General features: G+C 54.6%; 8 protein-coding genes and 1 non-coding gene across 9 annotated transcripts; 5 read left to right on the top strand and 4 right to left on the bottom strand.

The window, feature by feature from the left end:
- Nucleotides 1–231: 231 nt before the first annotated feature.
- On the bottom strand, nucleotides 232–996 carry MFIFM68171_09788 (uncharacterized protein; the record flags this gene model as incomplete). The annotated part of the gene is made up of 1 exon (XM_071065207.1): nucleotides 232–996. The coding sequence occupies one exon, from the start codon at nucleotides 994–996 to the stop codon at nucleotides 232–234; it is 765 nt and encodes a 254-aa protein (XP_070921308.1).
- A 660-nt stretch (nucleotides 997–1,656) lies between these two features.
- MFIFM68171_09787 (Acetate--CoA ligase [ADP-forming] II subunit alpha) lies at nucleotides 1,657–2,237 on the bottom strand (the record flags this gene model as incomplete). Its single annotated transcript, XM_071065206.1, has 2 exons — nucleotides 1,657–2,018; nucleotides 2,141–2,237. The coding sequence occupies 2 exons, from the start codon at nucleotides 2,235–2,237 to the stop codon at nucleotides 1,657–1,659; spliced, it is 459 nt and encodes a 152-aa protein (XP_070921307.1).
- Nucleotides 2,238–3,314: 1,077 nt separating this feature from the next.
- On the top strand, nucleotides 3,315–3,885 carry cdc4 (myosin II light chain; the record flags this gene model as incomplete). Its single annotated transcript, XM_071065205.1, has 3 exons — nucleotides 3,315–3,495; nucleotides 3,565–3,798; nucleotides 3,857–3,885. 3 exons carry the CDS (start codon nucleotides 3,315–3,317, stop codon nucleotides 3,883–3,885), a joined length of 444 nt encoding a protein of 147 aa, XP_070921306.1.
- A 1,039-nt stretch (nucleotides 3,886–4,924) lies between these two features.
- PRD1_2 (metalloendopeptidase) lies at nucleotides 4,925–7,221 on the top strand (the record flags this gene model as incomplete). Its single annotated transcript, XM_071065204.1, has 3 exons — nucleotides 4,925–5,716; nucleotides 5,775–6,880; nucleotides 6,936–7,221. 3 exons carry the CDS (start codon nucleotides 4,925–4,927, stop codon nucleotides 7,219–7,221), a joined length of 2,184 nt encoding a protein of 727 aa, XP_070921305.1.
- A 432-nt stretch (nucleotides 7,222–7,653) lies between these two features.
- On the top strand, nucleotides 7,654–7,750 carry MFIFM68171_t151. Its single transcript has 2 exons — nucleotides 7,654–7,691; nucleotides 7,715–7,750. It is a non-coding gene; the product is annotated as a tRNA-Ile (tRNA).
- Nucleotides 7,751–11,335: 3,585 nt separating this feature from the next.
- On the top strand, nucleotides 11,336–14,549 carry MFIFM68171_09784 (uncharacterized protein; the record flags this gene model as incomplete). Its single annotated transcript, XM_071065203.1, has 5 exons — nucleotides 11,336–11,742; nucleotides 11,803–12,050; nucleotides 12,212–13,409; nucleotides 13,481–13,761; nucleotides 13,822–14,549. 5 exons carry the CDS (start codon nucleotides 11,336–11,338, stop codon nucleotides 14,547–14,549), a joined length of 2,862 nt encoding a protein of 953 aa, XP_070921304.1.
- Nucleotides 14,550–16,458: 1,909 nt separating this feature from the next.
- Nucleotides 16,459–17,979, bottom strand: MFIFM68171_09783 (Amino acid transporter transmembrane domain-containing protein; the record flags this gene model as incomplete). Its single annotated transcript, XM_071065202.1, has 2 exons — nucleotides 16,459–16,524; nucleotides 16,606–17,979. 2 exons carry the CDS (start codon nucleotides 17,977–17,979, stop codon nucleotides 16,459–16,461), a joined length of 1,440 nt encoding a protein of 479 aa, XP_070921303.1.
- A 2,391-nt stretch (nucleotides 17,980–20,370) lies between these two features.
- Nucleotides 20,371–22,737, top strand: MFIFM68171_09782 (BIR-domain-containing protein; the record flags this gene model as incomplete). Its single annotated transcript, XM_071065201.1, has 4 exons — nucleotides 20,371–20,502; nucleotides 20,563–20,856; nucleotides 20,912–21,021; nucleotides 21,075–22,737. The coding sequence occupies 4 exons, from the start codon at nucleotides 20,371–20,373 to the stop codon at nucleotides 22,735–22,737; spliced, it is 2,199 nt and encodes a 732-aa protein (XP_070921302.1).
- Nucleotides 22,738–23,095: 358 nt separating this feature from the next.
- On the bottom strand, nucleotides 23,096–24,189 carry MFIFM68171_09781 (Nucleoside diphosphate-linked moiety X motif 17; the record flags this gene model as incomplete). Its single annotated transcript, XM_071065200.1, has 2 exons — nucleotides 23,096–24,008; nucleotides 24,068–24,189. 2 exons carry the CDS (start codon nucleotides 24,187–24,189, stop codon nucleotides 23,096–23,098), a joined length of 1,035 nt encoding a protein of 344 aa, XP_070921301.1.
- Nucleotides 24,190–24,626: the final 437 nt, after the last annotated feature.

Genomic DNA, 24,626 nt, shown 5'->3' with positions numbered 1-24,626 from the left:
CCGCATATAGTATCTTTCCCTCGGGGTATCCGCTTATCTCACAACCAGAAACTCCAGAAGAAACCCGACCTTGAGAATCGCCGCCGCTGCCTTGAAGAAACATAGTATACAGGTTCCTCAACCGATGCGTCCAAGCCGTGGTCCAAATCCTTCAAACAAGAATACCCCGCGGCTCGGAAATGCCGTGCTCACCACCCAATCACCACCCCGGCGGGGGCGGCTAGCGCCCGCTTAGCTGGCTCCGGTGCCCACTCGACTGTTGCCGGGTAACGCTCCAGTACCGAACGTCGCGCCGACGGCCGCGATGGCGGCCCAGGACTTAGCCGCCGTGGGGGGGCCGGGCACCGTCTCCTTCACCGTTTCCTTGACCACCGTTGGCGGTGTCGTTGGCTCCAGAGTTCTGGGCCGAACGGTAGCTGCGGGGGCCGTGAGGAGCTTGAGCCTTTGTTGGCAGTCGGCCCAGCTCCAGCATCTTTCGGCCATGTGGCGGCAGAGACTGTCGAGACTGTCCTGCCGGAGACGGAGAAGCTGGCGGGATTTGGTGAAGCGGGTGATCACGCTCAACGGGACGACCCACGCGCTCTGGATGTATACCCAGCTCGTCTTTGGTTTGGGCATCGAGCCCGCTTCCAAGAAGAGAGCTGGGTAGCCATTGCTGGCCAGCTCCGTGCCGTGGAACGACCGAAAGTCGGACCGGCACTTGTGTTTATGGAACTTCTGGTTCCATGGAGCGAGATTATTGTTTTGGTCGCCAGAGCTGTAGGCCGACACCGGCGTGATGAGGACGTGGTCACCCGCCCGCCGCAAGATGATGACAGGGTGCCCGGTAGCACCCTCCGGCACGTACCCGCGTTTGCCCCGGCCAGCCGTCGGCTTGACCAAGGCGTCGTAGTCCGCCTGACAAAAGAGTGTGGACGGCTTAAGGAACGCGATGTCTCTCTCCCGCCACTCTTGGGTGGACAGCGTAGAGGTACGCGAGACGCGGGCAGACGACATGGCGAGAGTGCTTGGTCGGTTGTTGTTTCTTGGGATATGTTTGCGGATGGGTGGGAGCACGACACAGGCAATGACCAATTTACGGACAACTATGCTCACATTGACGGCACTATGATCTATGCTAAGAAAAAAAGTTGAATTTTTTGGGACACACCACATGTGTTCGACCGCAGGCGGTAGGCTAGTGTACATACAAAGTGCTCCCCGGACCAAGAAACTAGCCCCACGGTATTAGCCCGCTTGTACCTCATCCGGCTCGTCGAGGATGTGCTGAGTCCGATAGCAAACCAGCTTTCCAAAAGTGAGACGAGGCTGGTAGGAACATACCGCTCAGCTAGTCTAGGCTAACCCCGGCTCTCCATCTCGGTATTATCAGTTCGAATTTTCAGAGTCACCACAGCAAAAGAAAGGCGGCCGCGTCGGGCAAGATAGGACGCATACCACATGAATTTCCTGGACCACATCTCTCAAATCACAGCTTCCGCAATGAATCGTTGGTAAATGCCCGGCCTGACTTCGGGTCCACCGACTTGGCATCAAACTAACAACAGCGTTCCAGGGGGTTGATGTGTACGTGACGGACGTCCAAGACGATCTAAGCGAGATCGCAAGCAGACTTCGGCGTTTGTTACGGTGCTAAACGACGGTTGCCAAATGACCTCACAACTTCCCTGCAGATCGCAGTCCCCGATCTCCATCAACCAGCACACACCAGCCTTCTCCACCCCAGCCGCCGTCCCCTGCAACAACCGCCTTGAAGTTCTCGCGTGCAAACTCCAATACAGCGTCGTCAAAAGTGCCAGGCTGCAGAAAGACCGACGGAACGCCCAAGTTTTTCGCCTCCTCGAGCGTCTTTAGCGTGACGGCCGGAGGGGTAATGATAGAGACGGACGTATCTTGAGGGTTCTCCAGCTGCGAGAGTGAGGCAATAGTTGGGTATTCATTGTTGCCCACTTGGACAGCCTTGGCCGTCGGGTTGACGGGGGTCACAGGGAGGCCGCGGTCAACATACCACTTGAACACTACTCATTGACAAGCGCCATGTTAGTCGGGGATGCTATGCGTGATTCAATGGGTAGATGAGACAAGCACGGAAGAAGTTAATCACATGAGTTGAGGAATTGATGAAAAGTACGGGACTGACCCTTGTGGCCGAACTTGGCCGTGTTGGTGCTCGCGCCGACCACGGCATACTTGGGGGACTGAAAAAATGTCCGCATGGTCGCGTCGGTGGCGGCCATGGCGAATGAGGCGGCAGTTGTCCTGAGGTGTCGTTGGGCTCGACGGTGGGGTTCGTAGCAGTGTAGTGACCCCGAAGTTGTGGCGGATGGGAATGCGGGGAAAGCACGCAACGGGGCCTTGTGAAGAGACAAGATTGCGAGATGTGCAATCCCGGGTAGCAAATTCATTCACAAGGTAGAGGTGCGACAAGTCATAGGGCCACAATCACGGAATTTGAAGCCACTTGGAACTCATTGGGGACCCTCGAGGCGACATTCAGGAGACGGAGAGCCCGGACGGCGGCAATGACGTGCTTGCACTGGTGCGGCCACTGATACGGTAGTCACGCTCAACAAAGGCTCCAGCACAGTAAGTCAGGTACTGTACCTAATCTTCACTAGGGCCGGGAAGAACTGGCCGTTTGCCGATGATATCCGGGCGGACTAAAGTTCTGAGGGACTGGTTTGGTAAGCGCGCTAACGTAACTGAGGTACGGTTGCCCCGTGAGACAGTCGCAGATAATCAAACACCGAAGAATGCATGAAGAAGGGCACAGACCACAATCTACTGGTTGTTGCTTTTGCCATTGCTCCAACACCCCCTTCTTTAACTGGCCAGCCTCCGTTCCACTTCCCGCCCTTTCGGTCACCGCTCCACGACCGAATCGCACTCGATCTCCTCTTTCCTAAACTTTCGCAAGTTCTCGTCAAGAACAAGCACCGCTTCGCATCAGGATCACAATGGTGAGTGCGCCCGATACTAATCAAATTTGCCACTACCCCCGACATGTGCCGCGCGGTTGCCCAGGTCAACAAATCAAGACCAGTCAGCCACTAAAAATCCTCTGTTAGTGCAGAGGTGCGGTGCAGCAGCCAAACAGGGTGGGGGGAAAATGGGCAGCAGCAAGGAAAGCGCAGTATCGACTCAGGATCGCTACCCACCACCACATTCCACGGCATCTGTTTCTCTGCGCTTCCGCTGCTCGCAACCTAACTTGCATTTTCTTTGTCCCGACATTCCCTGGCGGATACACCCCCTTTTCAGAAGCAACTTGATCGGCCCACTCCAGTCGCTTCAGCGCCCGAAACAAAAACACCATGGCATCTAACCAGTACGACGTGCAGGCTTCAACCAACTACAAGGAGGCGTTCTCGCTGTTCGACAAGCGCGGCAACGGCCGCGTCGCTCTCGAGAGCCTCGGCGATCTCCTTCGCGCCTGCGGCCAGAACCCCACGTTGGCTGAGATCCACGAGCTGGAGAAGAATGTTGGCGGCGATTGTGAGTAGCCCCGCCGCGCATGGGAAATCCCGCGCAAGAAGACCAGCAGCTGATGCCGCATGCAAACAGTCGACTTCGAGACATTCCAGCGCATCCTTAACCGGCCGGGCGGCTTCCGCGATCCCGGCGAGCCAGAAGAGTACTGTCGCGGCTTTCAGGTGTTTGATAAAGACATGACGGGCTTCATTGGCGTCGGGCAGCTCAAGTACATCTTGACTAATCTGGGAGAGAAAATGACCGAGGAGGAAGTGGACGAGCTGCTCAAAGCCGTTGACACCAGTTCCGGGCAAGTGAATTACACAGGTAGGTTCGGCTCTGCGATGACCATGGAGTTCACTCGCTGACGCCGTTTGCCAACCAGAACTTGTCCGGACCATTCTGGCAAACTAGAGAGGGGTAGACCCATGGGACGTGATGAGCAATTACGAAGGAGGACCCGCCTACGGGACGAGTGACTCTTGAGGCATTGCATGGTTTCTGTGGTGGGATAGCTGGCGTTGGAGTCTTGCGTGATCTGAACTGTATTGAATTTTGTGGGCGCCCGGATTGGTATTGCTGTAGCACCATTCGGGGTTTGGGATAGGGTACATATGGTAGAGTTTGGCGGCAACACGAGAGTCATTTCAGGGAGGGTCTCGGTTGGGATTCTGCACGTAATAACTCTCGCCCTTCCCATGGCATCTGGGTTAGGTTCCAGGGTGCCAGATCCAAAAACCCCACCTCATCAACGCCTGCACGGGCCCCTTCGCGGGGCAAGGACTTGGCACCTCTTAACTTCCAAACTGGCTTTCTCAAACAACCGGTACATCTTCCGCGTAGCGCGTCTCCAGTCAAACTCGCCCTTAATTGCAGAATCAGCCACTGGGACCCGGTCACGGTCTAGATTCACCGCTTCCAGTCAAATTTCTCAGGAGAGATCTTGCGCGCACAAACTAGGCGTCCCGTTTCCCGTCGGATCAGCTGCATGCTTGCCCGTGTTACTTGCTCCTGCTCGTGCCCCTCGATCTAGTACAGTACCTCAACCGACCAATTGTTTAGCAGAAGAGTGTCATCGCCTGCGTCTTGTCACTCCCCCGGGTCCCGCCTATCTCTTCCCCGCAATTGGGCTTACAATTTTGGCCCTCTTAACTCTGCTCGTTCGACATTTTGCCCGTTGGCCGACTTCACCCTGGCGGCTGCTACCGGCTCGATTCGGCAGGTCGTGTTCCTGCTCCTCTTCTCCCTCGTTCTCTTCTCCACCACCACCGTCATCCTGGCTGCGCCACGCCTTGCCCCCCGCTTTCTGGCCCTCTTCACCCAGCTCAAGTATAGCCGACCCCATCAAGCACCTCTCGGAGGTGGTTTCGGTGCTGTCAAGACTGGTCCAGCTTTGGGCACTTTGACGTTCACCTCTCCGGCTTCTTTTCTCACGGACCGGCCCACCGTCGGCATGGCCAAATACGCAAACCCCCCGCAAGCCCCGCCGCTCTTCACCGGCACCAAGGAGAGCATCGTGAGCGATTCCAAAGCTCTGTGCGACAGGACACGCTCCCTACTAGACTCACTCGTCGCCAACATCAAGCCGGCCGAGAACCCCGCCTCGGCTACCTTTGACTCTGTCATCCGGCCGCAGACAGAGGACGAGAATGAGAGCTCCCTCAGCGCCCGCATCCTCGGCTTCTACCAATATGTCAGTGCTGATAGCGACCTGCGTGACGCGAGCACGGAAGCCGAGAAAATCATGGACGAGTTCGGCATTGAGTGCAGCATGCGCGAGGACGTCTTCCGCCTGGTCGATGCCGTGTACCAGAACTCCGGGCTCTTGGCGAGCATCGAGAAGGATAAGGATCGGTTAATTGATGAAGCTCTGGCCAAGAGCGCCGGTTTGCAGGATGTCGAGAGCGCGCGACTGCTGGAAAAGGAGAGGAAGAACTACATCAGGAATGGACTCGGGCTGCCGGAGGGCGAGAAGCGGGACCGGTTCAAGGAGATCAAGAAGCGGCTAAGCCAGATTCAGATTGAGTTCCAGAAGAACCTCAATGAGGAGAACAGCGGCATTTGGTTCTCCAAGGAGGATCTTGATGGCGTCCCACAGGACGTGCTGGACACGCTGGAGAAGGGCACTGGCGAGAACGAGGGCAAGCTCCGCCTCACCTTCAAGTACCCCGACCTCTTTCCGACACTCAAGTTCGCCAAGAATCCCGAAACTCGCAGGAAGGTGTTTATCGAGAACGAAAACAAGGTATTGTCGTAGTCTTTTGCTGCTGTAAAATAGGCTCGGCGCTGACGCTATGTCACAGTGCAACCAGAACGCTCCCCTCTTCAAGGAGGCGATCCTTCTCCGTGATGAGGCTGCCCGGCTGCTCGGTTATCCTGACCATGCCTCGTTCCGTATTGAGGAAAAGATGGCCAAGACGCCAAAGACCGTGCTGGGTTTTCTGGAGGATCTCAAGAAGCGTCTGGCCGCCGGCGGCGTCAAGGAGATTGAGCATCTCCTGGCACTCAAAAAGAAGGATCATGAAGCCCGCAACCTGCCTTTCGATGGAAACTACTACCTCTGGGACCACCGCTATTATGACAGAATGATGGTGGAGCAGGAGTACAGCATTGACGAGAATGCCATTGCCGAGTACTTCCCCCTCAAGTCTACCGTGGCCGGAATGCTGCGCATCTTTGAGGAACTATTCGGCCTCGTTTTCGTTGAGCTGACGCCCGAGGACCGCAAGCGCATTTCTCCTACCGGGAAGGCTGAGGACATCGCATGGCATGAGGATGTCATCATCTTCAGCGTGTGGGATGACGCAGGCGAAGGGGGTGGCTTCGTCGGCTATCTCTACCTCGACTTGCACCCCCGGCCCGGCAAATACGGCCATGCGGCCAATTTCAGCCTGCAGCCAGGTTTTTTGAAGCCCGATGGCACAAGACGCTATCCGGCTACCGCACTTGTTTGCAACTTCAGCAAGCCCACCGCGAAGAAGCCATCCCTCCTCAAGCACGATGAGGTGGTCACGCTCTTCCACGAACTAGGCCACGGCATCCATGACTTGGCGGGCAGGACCCGGTATGCTCGTTACCACGGCACATCGACCGTCAGGGACTTTGTTGAGGCCCCGAGCCAAATGCTCGAGAACTGGTGCTGGACGCCTAGCCAGCTCAAGAGCCTGAGCAGCCACTACGAAACCGGCAATCCTATTCCCGACGGCCTGATCGAGAAGCTCATCGCCACGAAGCACGTCAACGACGCTCTCTTCAACCTGCGTCAGTTACACTTTGGCCTTTTTGACATGACCGTCCACACACCAAAGAGCCACTCAGAGCTGGAGGAACTGGACGTCAGTAAGCTGTACAACGATCTGAGGGTTGAGATCTCGCAGATCAAGGGTCCTGAGGCTCAAGGCATGCCAAGGTAAGCCTTTTAATCGCCCCCCTAATCTCTTTCTGTGGTTACTAATACGCTCTAGCACATGGGGTAACGGCCAAGCTACCTTTGGCCACCTCATTGGCGGCTACGATGCCGGCTACTACGGCTACCTGTCCTCTCAGGTCTACTCGACCGACATGTTTTATACCGTCTTCAAGAACAACCCGATGGATCCCATCCAGGGTCGTCGCTACAGACATACAGTGCTTGAGAAAGGCGGCTCGCAGGATGAGATGCTCACACTGGAGCAGTTCTTGGGCCGCAAGCCCAGCTCTGAGGCGTTCTACAACGAGTTGGGCCTATCAAGTGAGGTCATCTCGAAGTGAGGGGATGCCGGCCGTGCTGGCTGCGTTGGGAACTCATGGTAGATCAACCTGGTCGCTCTGCAGCCTTGTCTCAGGGCTTGAGCCATACACTAGATGTCTCATATCTATCCGCTTCGTCCCCTTGGCTTGAAGCTCACACGGGATCGAAGCACTGAGGCTCCAATTGTGATTGATTCGAAACCCTCCGCTCTCTCCAGACCGGTTGCATTCTTGTCTTTTGGTTGACGAGCCCGTTGTCACGTATTCACATCCAAACGGCATTATTCTTCCTTTCAGAATCAGACTGACTAGCACGAGTTGTTGCCTAATTCCAGATGTCGCATGTAAGTATCCTATTAACTAAGTGCATACAGAGTAGGAAATTCCAAGAGTCGCGACAAGAATTATCCTGGCCTTGAAGTGTGAAAAGTTTGACCAAAGAAAATATCCGGAGCCCGGTTAGCTCAGCTGGTTAGAGCGTCGTACTAATATAGCTACTCGGCTATAAGTGGTAATGCGAAGGTCAACAGTTCAATCCTGTTACTGGGCATTTCCTTTTGGCTCTTATTACATAACATTAGATGTTTTAGGGTTACTCGATTCCCTTCTGAAGGAGCAATTTTTATTTGTTTGTGAAATGGTTTGCGAATTCGGCGACTCCTTTCTACGGTAAGGAACTAGGGTGGCCAAAGTGGTGGCTGAAAGAGCCTGAGACTACCCAGGATAGGAAGAGATTGGGGAGAAAATCAAGAACTTCGGTGGGATGCTTGTCACGAAAATACAGATGCGGTGGCAATACGCTCTGCAACAAGAGCAACAACTGGTGCGAGCGCAAGCGCAAATGCAACTGGACTAACGCATCAAGCACGATCATTCCCTCAACCATTGATTCAAACTAATTAACCAAAGGCATCCATCCGGTCACGGCTCGCCCTTCTAGCCACTCCCAATCTATCAGGTGTACCAACTACAACAGCAACAACAAAACCCAAGCTGGATCTTTGTTGAGAAAGGAAAAGCAGGCGCAAGGTTAACCGGAGCTCCCGTTCATCATGTACGCGATTCCAGCAGCGTAGCTTGCCACTCAAGCTATTAGGAGCCACTGGTGCAAGCATATCAAAGGGGCCAGTTAGCCTAATTATTTGGAGTAACACCATCGGTGATTAGCAGGGCATGTTGTCCAAGCACAAGAGATGGGATTATACGCTTCACAACCCTCGCGGTGATTAATTACGCCACACTATCAAACTCCACGCATCCTGATGCGTTTGGTAGGGGACACAGCTCTGTTGTAGAGCGCCCTGAGTCCCTGCAGCACTAAGTTATGACTTTCTAAGACTCGACCTTCCTCTCAAATGCTATTCAGATTGCTGTTTTCTCGTTGCTTTGTTGATTGTTGAAGCTCCGAGTCTTATCTGAGAGGCCAGAGCCACTGTTCCTTTGAGATTTTGACGGGCTGTTGTATATTGGATCTGAGTCACTAGCGCTCGACATGATACCATTACAGCGTCTGATATTGGCTGATTTTACTTATTTATTTATTTTCATCTTCCACGTCACTAAGGCCTGTGATCTCGCACTTGGCATCGTCCCCTTAAGAGGCTAGAGATAACCCGACCGATGTTCCTGGTCCCTTTGGCTACGCTAGCTACAAGAAATTGCTGTATGGGTGCGCTACATAGATGTCCCTATAGCTAACAATTCTGCCAGCTGAGGCACTGATCCATCTTCCCTGCATTATCCGTAGTCTGTAGCTCGGATCCAAGCCGGTCTATTCGATCTGTTTCCAACTCTGGCCAAATACTGCAATGTGGCCTATCTCTCCAAACCTCCTTCGCTTTTGCGTCTTTTACCGTTTGCTTGAACCGGAGCAGTTCAAATGGGGTGCATTATAAACATTTCTAGCCTTTGTTGGTAAGAAAGAGGTTTCGGAAACTCAACTGCTGCGATTGGGCACGTATATAGTCTCTTATAGCCACATGCGTAGAAATCCGGCAATAGAGTACTAGTTGCATGTGAAAATAGATTCAACTTTCTGGCCTTACCTATTCCCTGCCCATTCAAGTACTTTCCCCGTGTCACAGCGCAGCCTCATTTCCCTGGCGACGTCAACGGCCTGCAGATCTCATTGAGTCTCTCCATCGTCAAGTGTGGCGCCCCCCTTAGGTTGCTCGTGTAAAGTCTGTCAATCACCGAAGAGGTGTCGTAAAGGAAAGGCCCAAGCATCGAGCTAGCCGACCCAGTGGAATTGGGGGAGCTGATTTAGGTGTTAGCTCCCTTCGGGACGCTTGGATTTGGTAAACTTGCCTTGTTCCGGACGGTGCGTTGGCGGAGTTGCTTTGAAAAGTGGTTTCCATCTTTTGAGGAGCCGGCTGGGCTTGTGCGGTGGCTGCTTCTCGCGGGCAAGTACCAATCTCGATATAGAGGGCAAACTGGAGGGGATGTTTTGCAGTCGATGCAGTGCGCTGGATGATGTTTTGAGTGGCGATGAGAAGCATCCCGATATAAACGCGAAGACGAAGCGGATTTTGTACTTTGGGATATGGGGCCACCCCGATCATCCTTCTCTTCAACCATCGCTTGTTGAACTGACTGGAGTTGCCCTATAAGCTGAGTCTATTATGATTGGAATACCCTGCTTTACGTGAAGTGTCTGAAGCAAACCCGACTGAGCATCCTAGCTATACTCGTAGAGCTACGCTTGTTACGTCTGGGCCAATGTTGGCTGGCAGGAGCGTGGTTCACGCGATAAGGGGTGCTGCGCAAATCGGTTCAACCTTTAGCTTCAAGCGGCACTTTCTGCAGCGTGTACCTCGAGTTGTACCTGTTTGACTAGCTATACCAACAGGACTTGCCACAAGAATCTGATTCTTAGTCGAGTTTAACAGTTCAGCATACAGTTAAGAATATGCAGTTTCACGGGTACAAGTTTAGGCATTCAAATGCATCTTCCAACGGGGTCTGGTGGAGTTTTGGATCCCTTCGATGAAGTGCAAGTACGTTGTGTGCGTTGATGATGTGACATTCTCGTGACACCTGGTGTGTGGAGCGGCGCCTGAACGTCCGTATGGCTGGACCGCATTGAGTCTCCGCCAAAAGAGGTTGGAGCAGATAAATCACGAGGTACCCAAGTACTTCAGACATACGCACACTATTACTACTACTCCCTAGTGCTTAGGACGCAGCCTGACTGCCCAGGCCCCAGATATTCATCTTCACGGCTGCAAAGTTTCACATAGCACTGGAATTGGTAGATCATCCGGTCCAACCGGGCCATTGATACCAGTAGATCGCTGACACAAGTCAAAGCACACGGATTGTTGTTCGAGTTGACATTGTCGAGTTTCAACGTCTAGAACTTCCCAGTGCACACGAAGTAATTGCCCTTCGCTTGCGGGCAGAATGGATTACTTTATACATCAACCATAGGACTTCCTCTGCGTCTATTTAATTAAGAATCCTCACAGGGCGGGCACTGTAGCAGCAAGGAGCCTAAGCCCCGAAGCGGCCCCAATGAGCTGCTTGCCGTCGGGGGTTGATGGTGTTGCCCTTTGATCTCCGATTGGTTCGCCCAGTTCGGGTTGGAACGTTTTTGTTTTAATCTCGTGAGTTTGTAACCCGCCACCCCTGCCGCAACGGCCACCTAGACTCAAGCAGGCTCAACCACTTGGGGTTGAGTCGCAAGTGTCTCAATCCAAGACAACTGAACGTGGTTTTTTGGCCACACCATGGCCGGAAATATGCGCCGACATTGCGCGTTTTGTCGCAGCTCTTGGATTGACCGGTTTGAAACTCCGGACAAATGTTCAAACTCCATTTTTCCTCTTGCATACTCACGTATCAAAGGCATTTCGTCCGATATCCCATGTTGGCAAACATCAGGCAACATCTAATTCCGCAGATACTTAAAATTGTCGCGCATCTATCCCTTTCTTAGGTCTCTTTCTTGCCCGAATCCGACATGTCAGCTGGCACAGCAGTCGGGTACACGGGCCCCAGAGCCCAGTTCATCTCTTGCTATACATCCTCTGACACACCCCGAGCTGAGGACGAGGAAAGTAGAAGTTCTTCGCCTTGCCCAAGCCTGAACAGTTCAGAAACAACGATAGAGCCTGATTCGGATGGTGAAGACAGCATGGCCGACTCCATGCCAGTTCTCACCAATAGGCTTCCTGTCGTGCCAGGCGCCAAGTATCATGATGGGATGATGCACATGGCTGGCGGAACACAGGAACCTCCCGCTGCCGGTGGTTTAGGTCCCCAAGAGGCCAGGTCGGCGAAGTCGGATCAGGCCGTCAGCGGAGGAGCCTGCAAGCCAGCTGGTCGTCCTCGAAGTGATGACCCAAATAACAGAAACCGCGGGGATGATGGAGACGATGGAGGGAAGGCTCCGGCTCCCGGGGCCCGGGCCGTGAGCGGCGTAACCCTGCAGGCGGAAGAAAAACGGTATGCATGTCCGTACAGGAAGCGGAACCCCGTGCGATTCAACATCCGGGAACACAGGCGGTGCTCTTCCGAGGGGTTCGACATGGCAAGACTGAAGTATGTGATCCTATCCGCAACCGTCTGGAAAGGTTGAATTTAATCGGAGACCAAACGCAGAGAGCACCTCAAGATATTCCATGGCCCGCGATCAGACAACTGCGTTCGATGCCGCTCGAACAACACCGCCGACGGAAATGCGTGCCCGTGCATATCAGCAGGACCAACGCCCGAGATTGAAGGCCACATGAGTGTTGAGGCGATGGGTAAGATCATCCGGATAAACAGTGGATCTCACAAGTCGGAGAACCCCTGGGTAGCAATCTACCAGAGTATATTTGGTGACTCGGAATTGGTGCCAGAACCAGGTCAGTGTCTCATCAGTAAACCCCCCCCCCCCCCCCCCCCCCCTTTTTTTTTTTTTTTTTTTTTTTTTTTTTTTTTTTTTCCTTAGGTTTGGAAGGGTGGGGGGTTGTTGGAGGCGTTCTTTTTTTTTTTTCCTTCTGGCCCTGAACTGATCAAAGTCCAGATTGGGAAGCGCCCATCGAGCTTGAGGAAGTTTTTGTCGAAATACGTCAGAATATCAGCGTGCTGCATGAGCGAGTCAAGCACGAAGCCGAGAAGCTCGTACCGCAGCACATAGATACTCAGAAGAAGGTGTGCTCGAGGTTTACGCACATCTTCATCTTCTTCCTCGAACAGACGCTGTCTAGCTGCCAGCAGCGGGTCAGAGGCAAGTCTTCGATCTCCTTGTTCGGACCACTATGGCCCCGAAGTGGATCTCCCGCAGCGCCGGATCAGAGCGAAAACACCCCACACGATCTTCTGGGACTCGGAGATTGGGCACAAGTGTTCCATTACAACTTGTATCACGGCCCGCGACCCGTTCACCGCAACTTTTGCAGCTCGCCGTCGCTGATGCTTGCAATGAGTAACGATAAGCAAGAGTTCTATTGCAGAGTTAACTGCCCCGAACAGCAACTATGGGCCATGATCGGATTCGATCAACATGTGGAAGCCTTTGCGGATGCTAATAATAGCCAAGAGGCGGAAGATGTGCCGACATGTATGGAGGTCGATGAGGGCCCTGACGACACCCCAGACTGCTCGTCGATGGATATTTCCGGCTCGCCCCTTTCTCAAGTTCTGCCCTCGATGGCACCCTCTACTCAACCTGTTTCTCTCATTAGCGACGATGAAGACTCCAGAAGCTGTGTCTCCGACAACGAAGACGACGTGGCAGATGAGGTTATCAGTAGGATCTGCGATATCGTCCTAGAATACTGCGGAGGGCCAGCTGCCCACGGCAACATCGATTCGATCAGCCAAGCTGTCGAGTCCGCAGTGACAGACTTCGTCCACGAACTCCTAAACGATCTAACCGCCCCGCCGCAGATGAACCAGTGTATGGCCGATGGAGGATCGGGCTCAGCTCTCAACCCAGACTTGGGTAGCGGAGGCTATGGAGCGTCCTCCGGGGAGATGCGGGGGGCGGGTTTAGGGGGACAAGGACTCAGTGCCGGTGGCAGCGCGCAAGAAGGGGGACTGGAGGGGAACGGCCCTCCCAGCCCTAAAAAGGGGGCAACAACTAATGGCGACAAGAATGCTCCCATTTGCTTCAAATACAGTTGTCCCTACCGAAAGCACAACCCCCTGCGATTCAGCACCAACAGCCAAGAGTACAGGCAATGCGCGATAGTTGGCTGGAGTCGCTTCGATCATCTCAAGTAAGCTCTATCCTTCTTCCTAGCTCAAATACCGACAACAAATGGGGTCCGAGCTGACATCAATCCTCTAGACGACACATCAGAACAAAGCACAAGAAACCAGACCCAAAGCCGCATAAATGTCAGAAATGTAAAGAGGGCTTCAGTACTGACAGGCTTCTTGAGCAGCACCTTCAGTCTCCTGTACCCTGTCAATTTTCACCACCAAAGCCCTCAGGAGAAGAGGATCCGGATGACGGCGTGACCGTCGAGGTTGACAAACGCCTAGCTTCCAGAGGAAAAGATAAGATCACTTCATGGCATGTACTCTACCGGATACTTTTCCCAAACGATCATCCCGTTCCCTCACCAGGTAAGCGTGCCGCGGCTGTTCTTGGTTAGCCTATAGCTTATGAGAGCTAACCGCTGGTAGAATTCGAACCCCCTGATGAGACGTGCGCGAAGATCCGGAAGCATTTCCAGGACGCCGAGCCCGCTCTCAGGCAAAGGTTCGACGGCTTGATACCACAACACTTCATCGGCCCGGTCATGGATGCAGTTAGGAGCCACCAGGGCAAGGTCTTCAGCGACTATGAGCTGTTCTTACAAGGGACCAGTGGCACCAAACGCCGCCCCCTTGACGCACAGCTCCCAGCAACTCGGCAAGGAAGCCCAGAGGTTGTAACTCCGGGAAAACGCCGCAGACTGAACACAGCGCCAGAACCGCCGCCGCAGCAGCTACCGGAGAGCTCAGCACTCAATCAAGATTGGAACCTTGTTGTGCCAAACATATCCGCTACCTCACAGCTTCAGCTCCAAGCCAACGAAAGTGGAGCCTATTCACAGCCCCTGGGGGAAAGCATGATGATACCTCTGCCCACGTCTGACGAAAGCTACTTCCCTATCCGCAGACATCATCATGCTGGCACATCCAGTGTCACGTGGTCTCAAGACCAGACGAGCATCGCCGCTTACGCCAACCCAAATGGAGATGCAACCTGGTATAGTGGGCCGATGGTTGACTATTCGGGAGCAGACCCGGATTCGGACGGTTTCCAATTGGTGCCGTGGCCGTATGGAGAACAGGGAGTGTCTGCAGTGTCCGGCCCAGTGAATGGAGGAGCCAATTCCTATCCTCTCGGCGAGCCGTCTCACGGCTAGAAATCGTTGAGTAGCTTAGCAGAGGTAGGCTGGTAAAACTTGTCTTTGTTGGTAAGGATAGGTAGCTTCAAAGCTCTTTCGAATCATTTTTCGAACCAGTCGTAAAGAAATTTCCGCTACAAAGTTTGTCGTCCTATTTCGCATAGGCCCTTCGGCGCTGCTGTGACGCTTAACGTTGGAGTCTCCGGCCAATGGCTGTGACACTCCTTAGATGCAACCCCTTCACCGCTCCGCTTCCCTTGTCCGCGGCGATCTTCAACGCCTTCAACACTCCGAGCTTTCAACAAGTTCTCCGAAGCTTCACGCGACCCCTCGAGCCCATCCACTGGATGACAACACCTCCCACGACATTTCCGTCAGGACACTTTCCCAACTTTCACCCAGGGCTTCCGATTCGAAGGTGTCACCCCGGGCGAGCCTCGCTTGGGGGATACACGCATCTAAAGACGGTGTTTTGGCGGATGGTCGAGGACGCGTCCAACAGGCGCGGTCATTGGCCCCCCGAGAAGGCGGCGGAGAACGAAGAAAGTAATTTGCCATTTGACCTTGATAATCTAGTTGAGAGTTTTGGTAGCCCCTTGTGCTTTGATAATACCTAGTTACCTACCTTAATGGACTTTAAGTTACAGTAGCGGTTCGGAAAGTGGAAGTCTCAAACCCTTGTGCGCCATCCAACTGAGACCCCGTAATACATCAGGCCACAAAGTCTCAGATGCCTTGAATTTCCTGCTTCATAATACTTGGAAACAAGGTTTCGTGCCTTTTTTATAGTAAAGAAGCGTGGCATTTATCACGGCCGTGGAACCCCACGACGGGAGTCAAAGCTGCGTACTTTACCTTACTTATTCCGACCGAACTGCTGACATCCAGGAAAGAAGATTCACAACAAGCTACAGCCAGCAAACCCAAGACCTGTTCAATCTCCATGCAGGGCTCCGTCTTATCTAATTGCTATCAAATCCTCACATGCACAATCCCGCAATGCCTTGTGCTTCAGCGCTGTCAAGGCCCGTACTTTGCCATAGTCCGGCCAGTACCGTAACACATTTTGTGCGGCAAGTCACTAACGTGGTCAGTGGCCATCGCCACTATTCTGATTCAGGTTGCTTCTGAGACCTTCTTTTGACGATGTTGAAGAATTTGGAGTAATGAGAAAGGGAAGGGAGAGTTCGCAGGAGATAAGAACGCGAGACATGGTGGAGAGAAAGCGACAACTTAGATATCTATATATCATTAGACGGAACTTTCAGGAACAAACTTCAATATATGTTTTATATGGTATCAAGTGTCTAGTAGATCGAGAATTGATGTTCGAAATTATGGAACCTTTTTCTAATATAATCAGAACTCTGTGACATAGGACCCGAAAATGTTCTCAACGTCTGTGGACTTGTTCTCAAGGCAATATCTAGGGACCTACCCTCTCAAAAGCCCGGGCTACAACGACCTCACCCCCCTTTCAAACCGGAAGAACAAGGCTGTGTGCTCAGAGACTAACCCGCTACACAGACAAGCATACCTCCTAAGCAGGTTAAAGCGGCGGCAGTACAGGCGTCTCCAGGAAGGAGGGAGTCTTCAGTGATTAATTTCAACTTTTATATTCAAGTGTCATAATTAGTCCATCTCAACTCGGGTGGTCGGCGCAAGGTCTATGTTGGTATGGTTTATGTACCTGAATCATTCGACTACACACGATATTGTAATTTTGACCTAGCGGAAGGGCACATAATATCATCCGCTGCTCTATGCATGAACTCATCAAAACTATCCGATCATATAGATTATTGAAAGCGACCAGATCGCCACTCCCTGCGTGAACCTCTGGATCACTGTCTTTTACCGTAATCACGCTTCCCTTAATGAACAACTCCCACGACTCCGCCAAAGCCAAATATGCACTGGCAGCCGATCATGATATTGGCGCACAGCTAAACGGATCCGAAACCGCCCCTGTCGCATAACGCTGCAGCTGAACCTTGAAGTTAGTCATCACTCGGAAAGAAATGACCAAGGAAAAAAAAAAAAAAAAAAAAAAAAAAGGATTGGTTGCTCTTACAATATCCTCAATGCTCGAGTAAGTCCCGACTCCGAGCACAACAATGCCAATGACAAAGCACAATGCGTTGGCGCCCGCCAGCACAAGGTTCTTGCGCTCATACCACTTCCCTTCCTTGATGAGCATGAACCACATGACGGCAGGGAAGTAGAAGCTGAAGCCCGAGATGAAGAGCGACGAGCATATGGCCAACAGAGGAGGGAAGAAGGGGATCGCGCTGGCAACCACCCACGAGAAGGCCGTGAGGATGGCGTCCAGGCCGATCCAGGTGGTCCACCCCATTGGCGTATTGACGTAGCGGATGATCGAGTCCTTGAACAGGCGCTGGTGGATGTAGCGTGCCACCACCGTCGTGTTGATGCTGCCCGAGATAAATATGACGGGGATGGCGACGCCAAAGGCGACCTTGGACACCAGCGGGCCGGCTGACAGCAGCGCCGGCGACTGCACGTCCGGGCCGACGAACACGTAGACCAGGGCGCCGGTGATGGTGTAGAGGAAGATCTCAAAGATGCCGAGAGAAAAAATGGCCTTGGGATAGTCCTGCGGGGTGTGCATCTCGTCCATGAAGCTGAACTGACAGAGCGCGTAGCTATACGCGAAGACGATGTTCGTGATGGCGATGAAGGCTTCGGCCAGCGTCAGGCCTTCCTTGGGCCACGCGGACCACGGGACCGAGGCAAGGCCGCCGTCAGAGCTGCCGGCACGGATGCCCGTGGCGATAATGGTAATGAGGATAGCGGCAATGATGGACGCGAAGTCGATATAGCCGAGAACGGCCATCTCGGAAAATGTCGGGGGGATGGCGACAAGGAAGAGAAGGATCCCCGAGACCACGGTGAAGACGATTGTGCACGCGCCGTTGTCGGTGAGGTTGCCGAACATGATGGCACCCGTCAGAACGTGGGAGCCAATGGTGAAGGTGAGCTGCAGGACAAACATAACGCTGATGATCTCGTAGCCGATCTTGCCGAACATCATCCGCCCGGCGTCGGCGTAGTCCGAGATCTCCGGATACTTGAGCTTGACCTGGCCGATAACATAGCTGGCGTACATGGCGACAAGGCCGATTCCGACGCTCAGAATGACGCCAGCTATCATACCCAGCGTCGCGAACGCGCCGGGGAGACTGAGACTGCCAAGTGCGACGGCGGTGACAACCAGGACAATGGTGAGGCGCTTCCAGCCGAGCTGGTGAAAATGAGCCTCACCTTCAGCCGCCTTCTGCTTCTCATAGTCCGTCTGGGACGTGTCCCGCACTTCGCCCACCTCATCGTCGGAAGACGAACCCATCATGACTGCAACATCAGGGCTCCCGAAGGCGCGCTTCTTTTCCGAGGGCCTTCTATCCAGGACCGAGTTGATGGCCGCCATAGTGGCTCTCGCAGGAAAGACGAGGTTCGTCTTGTCACCTCGGTCTGCGGCTGGGAGGGTTGGAACCTTTTTGGGAAGGGACTTGAACGTGGTACAGCCGGTTGACAGACCGGAGATGTCCAAGCGAGACCAGACCGTCCGCCCGAGGCTTGACCTTATGAAGGCGGCGGCTTGTAGGACGCAATAGCCGGCCTCTTGTGCTGGAGTCGTGGGAAGTCGCGTCCTCACAATGTCAGTGTTCCGAGCGGTGGGGGCGCGAAGAGAAATAAGGAAGGTGCAAGAGACGGCCAGGGCCTGCGGGTATACTCAAAAAGATCTGCAAATCCACGGAGAGAAGGTTGAGTCAAGGATTGCCCGGTTTGCTGGCGGAACCCTGCTACGGCAGACGACTTCGGTCGAGAACAATCTCCGGTACTCGGGCATGGGGAGTTATCGCCACCTAAGTTGGCCTAGTTATTGTATCAAAGGGGCTTTCAAGAGCGGTGTACCTTACAGTTCCACCAACACCTTAAACGTACCATCTTGGAGGTAGCCGTGCTCCAGATTCTCATGTTCCTAGATCCTACCTGAGGGTCACGAAGTTGCGTCCCCATCATGCAGCTGTTCCCACACGGTCATCCATAGCTTCTAGACGCCAGCCCGGTTCCGGATGCTATTCGTTGGCATGAGGACTGTGGCAAGGGTGGCGGGCACGCGTGGGGCATTTGTAAAACAGTCAGCCGCTTAACCTCTGTCTCTGACCTGGTTTGATAGATTCCGTCTTGGCCCCGTTGGCGGATCGCCTCTAAACGCATCTCGATATAACCGTGGCTAATAGGAGAAGAGGAAACAAAGGAAGAGAGTAAATGATGAAGAGATAAAAATGAACGTCTTTGGGATAACTACCTAATGTTCTTGCATTGGAGCTCGCGAGGTATCCCGATCGAGATGCCCTCCCTCCCTTTTTGAAATGAGAATAAAGAAAATGAAGTTTGTCAATAGCATTTTGCCTTCTCCGCTTACTTCCATCACTGACTGGTTCTGTCCATGAATCATGGCAGCAGACTGTGGGGCCAACGAGACGCAGCAACTTCCTCCAAAAGAAGGCAAAAGTACTTTATTATTTTAGTTTCGATGCACGCGGTAACTGCCGTCTCTTGGCCTGTGAAACCAATGACGGCAAATGCACGCCCTAAAAAGCTTGATCATAGGCAGTCCGTTGTCTCTTCCACGTGTATTCTAGAAACACCGGCGCCTCCCATGACTGGCGGCGCCCGCGGAGAAGAACGGCGATAGTGTACAGTACTGCGGCCACGCATGGACCCCTGGCTAGGGGGAATGTCACACTTAGCGAGATCGGTATTTCCGAGCTGGGATGACATGACGGCACTTTGTTCAGCTTGCGAGGGATCTCCAGGATCCCATCGCCAGCCTCCACTCGGACTGTGGATTTGTGGGGACACAAAGCCGATAGGTGGTTGGCCAGGGGCTTCGGGGTCAGATTTCCTTACAAATTCTCCTTGAGAACCCCGAGGTAGGCAGCTGCAAGGGGAAAGGACCGACTCGAACACACCACATCAGTCGTTGTAGGTTCGTCCGAACTCGGCTCCCCCCCGGATAGATGGAAGTATTTGTGGTCAACACGCAAGAATCCGGAGGTGGCTTTTAGCGTGCAGATACAAAATATCCCCGGGATATACAGGGGAAGGTGCTGTTTCCATCCCGTAGTCATCAATCACGGCGACTTGGCGGCGACAGAAGGGCGAGACCTTTGTGAGATGCCGAGTTATGAACGAGACACACCGAGCTCGGTCGGTCCGTGAGTTCTCGCCAAGGTAAAGATCCGGAGGGGACATGGCTCCCGAGGTTGAGAGAAGCTGGCGGAATCAGCGAACCGCATGGCAGCGTGTGCCACGTAAAGTTGCCATGGGGGCGCGGGATCAATTGAAGTTCGCATGTTCCAAGGCTGATTCATGTGTGGCTTGGGACACGAGGCGATGATGGCGCGCGTGGCGTTCTGCCTCGAAAAGTACAATGCCCCGCTTTGGAGCGAGCCCCCACCCACAAACGGCAAAGTAAACAAACGCGGCGGGTCCCGCCAATCACCGTTGCGCGTGATGTTATGGCGATTGCAGCCGCCTCCCTCCTGACATTGCGCGCTGAGCTCAATCCAGGCTTCATCAATTGCCAACACTTCGAGCGTCCTCATTCTTACGGTTCTTGCGGTTTCCGATATTCCCAAACATACGGACCATGCGCAGCTCCCTCTAAAGCAACGCCAGGTCCTATCGCCCCGATTCTGAACCGTGTCCGATGAGAGCTGCAGCGTCGTAGGCCTTTGCTCGCTGCCGTCCGGACCACAAAGCCCAGCAGAGCCAGAGAGGAGACGTGCTTCGAACAACGAGCGTCGCAATGGCCGGCGCCGACGAGCAATACTTTGTTTACGAGAATCGTCTCGCCTCGTTTCGAGGGCCTCAGCCCGTTGCAAAGGGCAGAGTCTCTAAGGCATTGGCCTGGCCGCACGTGGCGCTGTCGCCTGTTGGAGTAATTGCATAACCCTACACCTCTGCAGATGAGACTTTGCTGACGCGTCCGGACACCCAGCTCGCCAAAGCCGGCTTCTTCTTCGAGCCCCATCCGAAAAGTCCGGACAATGTGGTCTGCTTCCTCTGCGCCAAGTCGCTCGACGGGTGGGAGAAGAATGACAACCCGTTGGAGGAGCACCTGAAGCACTCGCCAACATGTGGGTGGGCGCTCATGGCAGCCATTGAAGCCGGGCTGGGAAACTATGGCAAGGTACATCCTCTTGATCCGGTCATGATCGAGGCGCGGAAAGCGACGTTTGCGGGAAGGTGGCCATACGAGTCGAAGAAAGGCTTCAAATGCAAGACGAAAAAGGTAGGCGCATTGTAGCAGGCCGTGTTGCAGCACAGACTAACCTGGTGGGTTGCAGCTGGTCGAGGCAGGCTGGAAGTACACACCGTCTCTCGACGCCGACGACATGACAACATGTGCCTACTGCCAACTCGCACTTGAGGGCTGGGAATCTGGCGACAACCCATTGTAAGTCCCCCTTATGGGCCCGTCTCGACGCCGGCGCTAACCAGAAGCCCCAGCGATGAGCACTACCGGCGCGAACCCAACTGCCCGTTCTTTACCCTCATCAGCCAGTACCCGGCGCCAAAGAAGGGACGCGCCAAGGGAGTTAGAGCATCCAAGGCATCGCGCCTCTCGGTCCAATCCGTCGCGACTGTCGCCACGGCCATATCGGATCTCGCATCTGCCGCCGACATCACGGCCGATCACGACGATAGTATCATGACCACTGCATCCACCATGACGCAAGGCGGCAAGAAGACAGCGAGGGGGCGGAAGGCAGCGGCGACCAAGGGGCGGAAGACCAAGGTAAAGAAGGATGAGGCGGTCGAGATCCTAGAAGACGAGCCACAAGTGCAAGAGCCTCCGCCACAGAAGCCCGCAAGAGGACGCAAGCGTGCAAGCGACGCTATGGAGGATGCCGCCCTCACAAATGCCGAGGCGCCTGAGCCGAAAAGGCGTGCCACGCGTGTCAAGGCAAGCGACGCGGTAGAGACCGCTAGCACGACTAGCTCGCTGCCAGACACCGAGATGGGCGATGCCGTTCCTGCGAAAGCAGCCGGCAAGAAGAAGGCGCGCGTCTCCACAGCGAAAAGCACGCGGAAGGTCTCGCAGTCATCGGTCAGGTCCCAAGCTTCCACTGCGCCTCTACGCGCCAACCTTCCCGACGACGACGAGATTGATCGTCAACTCGAAGCCGATCTGGAGCGGTACCAGACGGACCCTGAAGACCCCGTTGTTGACTCCGGCTCAGAAAGACCAAAGGCACCAGCGCGTGCGAAAGGACGCCCCAAAAAGGCCACCACTGCCCGCAAAGCAAGCACGCAGCCGAAAGCGCAAAGCGAGCACTATGCAATGTTTGATCCAACTCCCCTAGAGCCAACCGAAGCCGATATCGAAGCCGAGTTCAAGGCCCTGCAGGCGGAAATGGAGCTCGAGCAGCCAGCAGCGACAGAGACTCTAATAGTACCGAAAAAGGGGCGTAAAGCAGGGACGCGGAAGGCTTCCAAACAAACGAAGAAGGCTAAAGAGCCGATACCTCAGTCAGACCCAGTCGACCAAGAAGTGCAGGATGACGCTCAGCCTGTTGAGGCAGTTCAGGAGCCGGCTCCGGAAAAAACTCTACAACTCCCCGCGCCACCACCATCCGCAGACCGCCTCCCCCAACCCCCAGCGACCCCCCGGTCGCACACCACGCCGTCTGCATCGGCCAGACAGGCGGCCATCTCGCCATCACAGTCCCCACAGTCCTCGGACGCCGAAAACCGGCCCCCATCCTCGAAAGCAGCCGCCAGCGACGGATCCAAGCGCGTCGCACTCGCGCCCATCAACGTCACTGCAACGCCGCTGCGTAGCAGCTCGCCGGCGAGGCGCAACAATAACTATAACATGATTGCGGGCCTGCAGAGCACCACTCCCTGGCGACCCGCCGATCTGGATCTGCTCTTCTCACCCAGCTCTTCCGACGCGAACGGCGACAAGGAGAATGGCGTTGCGAGGCTCCTGCGCAAGGGGAGCGAGCTGACCAGCCCGGAAAGGAGGATGACGGTGGAGGAGTGGATCTACCACAATGCCGGGCTGGCCGAGCAGAAGCTCAAGCATGAGTGCGAGGCCATGGTGTCGGCGTTCGAGAGGGAGGGTACCAGGGCGATACGCGTGTTGGAGGGACTTGTGGTGGAGTAATGCGGAGCCTGGCAGGCTTGTGGCAGGCTTGTAAATAAGTGAGAGATGTGCAGCGAGCGCGTTTCATCAGGTGTTTTTTTATTTGGGAAGGGGAGCGGGGGGAGCTTGGGGGGCGGGGACACATGGCAATGTGTACATAGGGTTACGGTTGCGTGTTTTTAGAGTCTCAAGAGTCTGGTCAAAGTTATCAGAGTTTTGTGTTTCGGTTACCGGAAGCTTCTCTTCTTCCAACGAGTTGTGCGCTTTTACACGGGAACCAATCTTCTTGAAAAGAGAGCCTCTCCCGCTCGTTGAGTCGTCCGTTGGTGGCTCCTGCGTGGTTACGATAGCTCTCCATTCTTTGTCATCAGCCAACTACTTAAGCTTCGGCTACGACTCCGCCCGGGAGCTTGTCCAACCACCCATCTATTTCCTCCTTGACCTCGGGCTCCTTCATGCATTTGTTTGCCTCGGGAATCGTCTGTAGGGCCAGCTCACAAATCTGATCGCCACACCTCGGCCTGTCTAGGGCCTTTTGCAACGAGTCGCCCCTCCAGCCAAAGATATAGTCGGCGTGGTGCCCGTACCCGACGCGGTCGCCAAAGCTCCAGACGAACGGCTGCGAGCCGTCCTCCGGCCACAGCTCGGGCCGGTTGAACTCGCGCGTGTCCCACCGTGTCTCCATGAACACCTTGGGGATGTGCACCGGGTGGCTGGGTGGGCAGTCCCCCAGCTCAAACCAGGCACGCTCCGTGCGGTTGTTTTTGGAGAAGGCCACGTGGCTCCGGTGGTCGGGCGTGTCGAGGTGGACGCCGTCCCAGCAGTCCGGGAAGAAGATGGTGGTCAGGATGCCCTCGGGGCACATGTTAGCCGGGAAGCCGAACGAGATGTTGGTGAAGCGCGTGTCGTCGCGCAGCAGGCACGTGTAGTCGATGCCCGCGTGCTCGCCGGCGGTGCGCGACGCCGGGTCGCCGCTGCGCATCCGGAACCCCTTCCGGAACGCCACCGTGGGCCTGGGCTCCTTCGCAGGGGCGTAGTAGATGGTCATGCCGCCGTCGCGCGCCTCCTCGTGGAAGAGAGCCCCCAGCTGCTTCACGCGCTTGTATGTGCCGTTCCGGGCGCGGAAGTACATGACGGCGGTCCAGTAGTTGGAGAGATCGTCGGCGAAGGTGCAGGTGGTGCAGGTCGACCGCTCGGCAGGGTCCGTGTTTGGGTCCATCGTGGCGTTGAAGCTGTTCCCTCCCACGATCTGATGGAGATGGGAAGTACCGAACACCCCAGGGTTGACCAAGCTGACCGAGTGTTAGTTTGGCTGTCTTCATCCGGAGCCAGGGGCAGGGCCGCGACGTACGGGTCGATGCGGTCAAGCACAAGTTGCGAGCACGACATCTTTATACTGCCGCCGCTGGCCCCTAGGACCGTTAGCCCGAGGATGGTTAGTCCTGCTAGCCACTGTTGCTTCATTTCGATCATGGTGTAGAAACTTTCATTCAACTCGAAGCAGCGATAGTTGAATCAAGCAATAACCGACATACGGTTTCGCTATTTGTTCTTTCGCCCGCCATATATATACTAGTCTATAGCCGTGAGTGGCAGGGCTGATGAATGAACAAAGGCAAGAGAGAGCTGTCTCTTTCAATACCACATTCCTGATCAAGCAGCCGCCAGAATAGGAGTTGATAATCCAAACCTTCACGTGGCTTACCAGGATCTCTGGGACAGCTTCGGGCCGTAGATTGTACACGCGGCGCAGTCATTTAGCCAGCTTCCACTCTCCTCCGAACCGTCGTCGGACGGTATTTGACTGCCACTTTCCCCACCTTTGACGTTGTATCTCCTAACCCAATCATAGCTTGCAGCTAGATTAATGTGAATCTGCTGGTCAGGTTGTCTCTGCCGAGAGCAGTCGC

Source organism: Madurella fahalii, assembly GCF_045866475.1.
Source record: "Madurella fahalii IFM 68171 DNA, scaffold_5, whole genome shotgun sequence".
In the NCBI taxonomy this organism is placed as follows: Eukaryota; Fungi; Ascomycota; class Sordariomycetes; order Sordariales; genus Madurella; species Madurella fahalii.
Note: the sequence above shows the minus strand (reverse complement) of the source record. Positions and strands in the feature narration are given on the sequence as shown.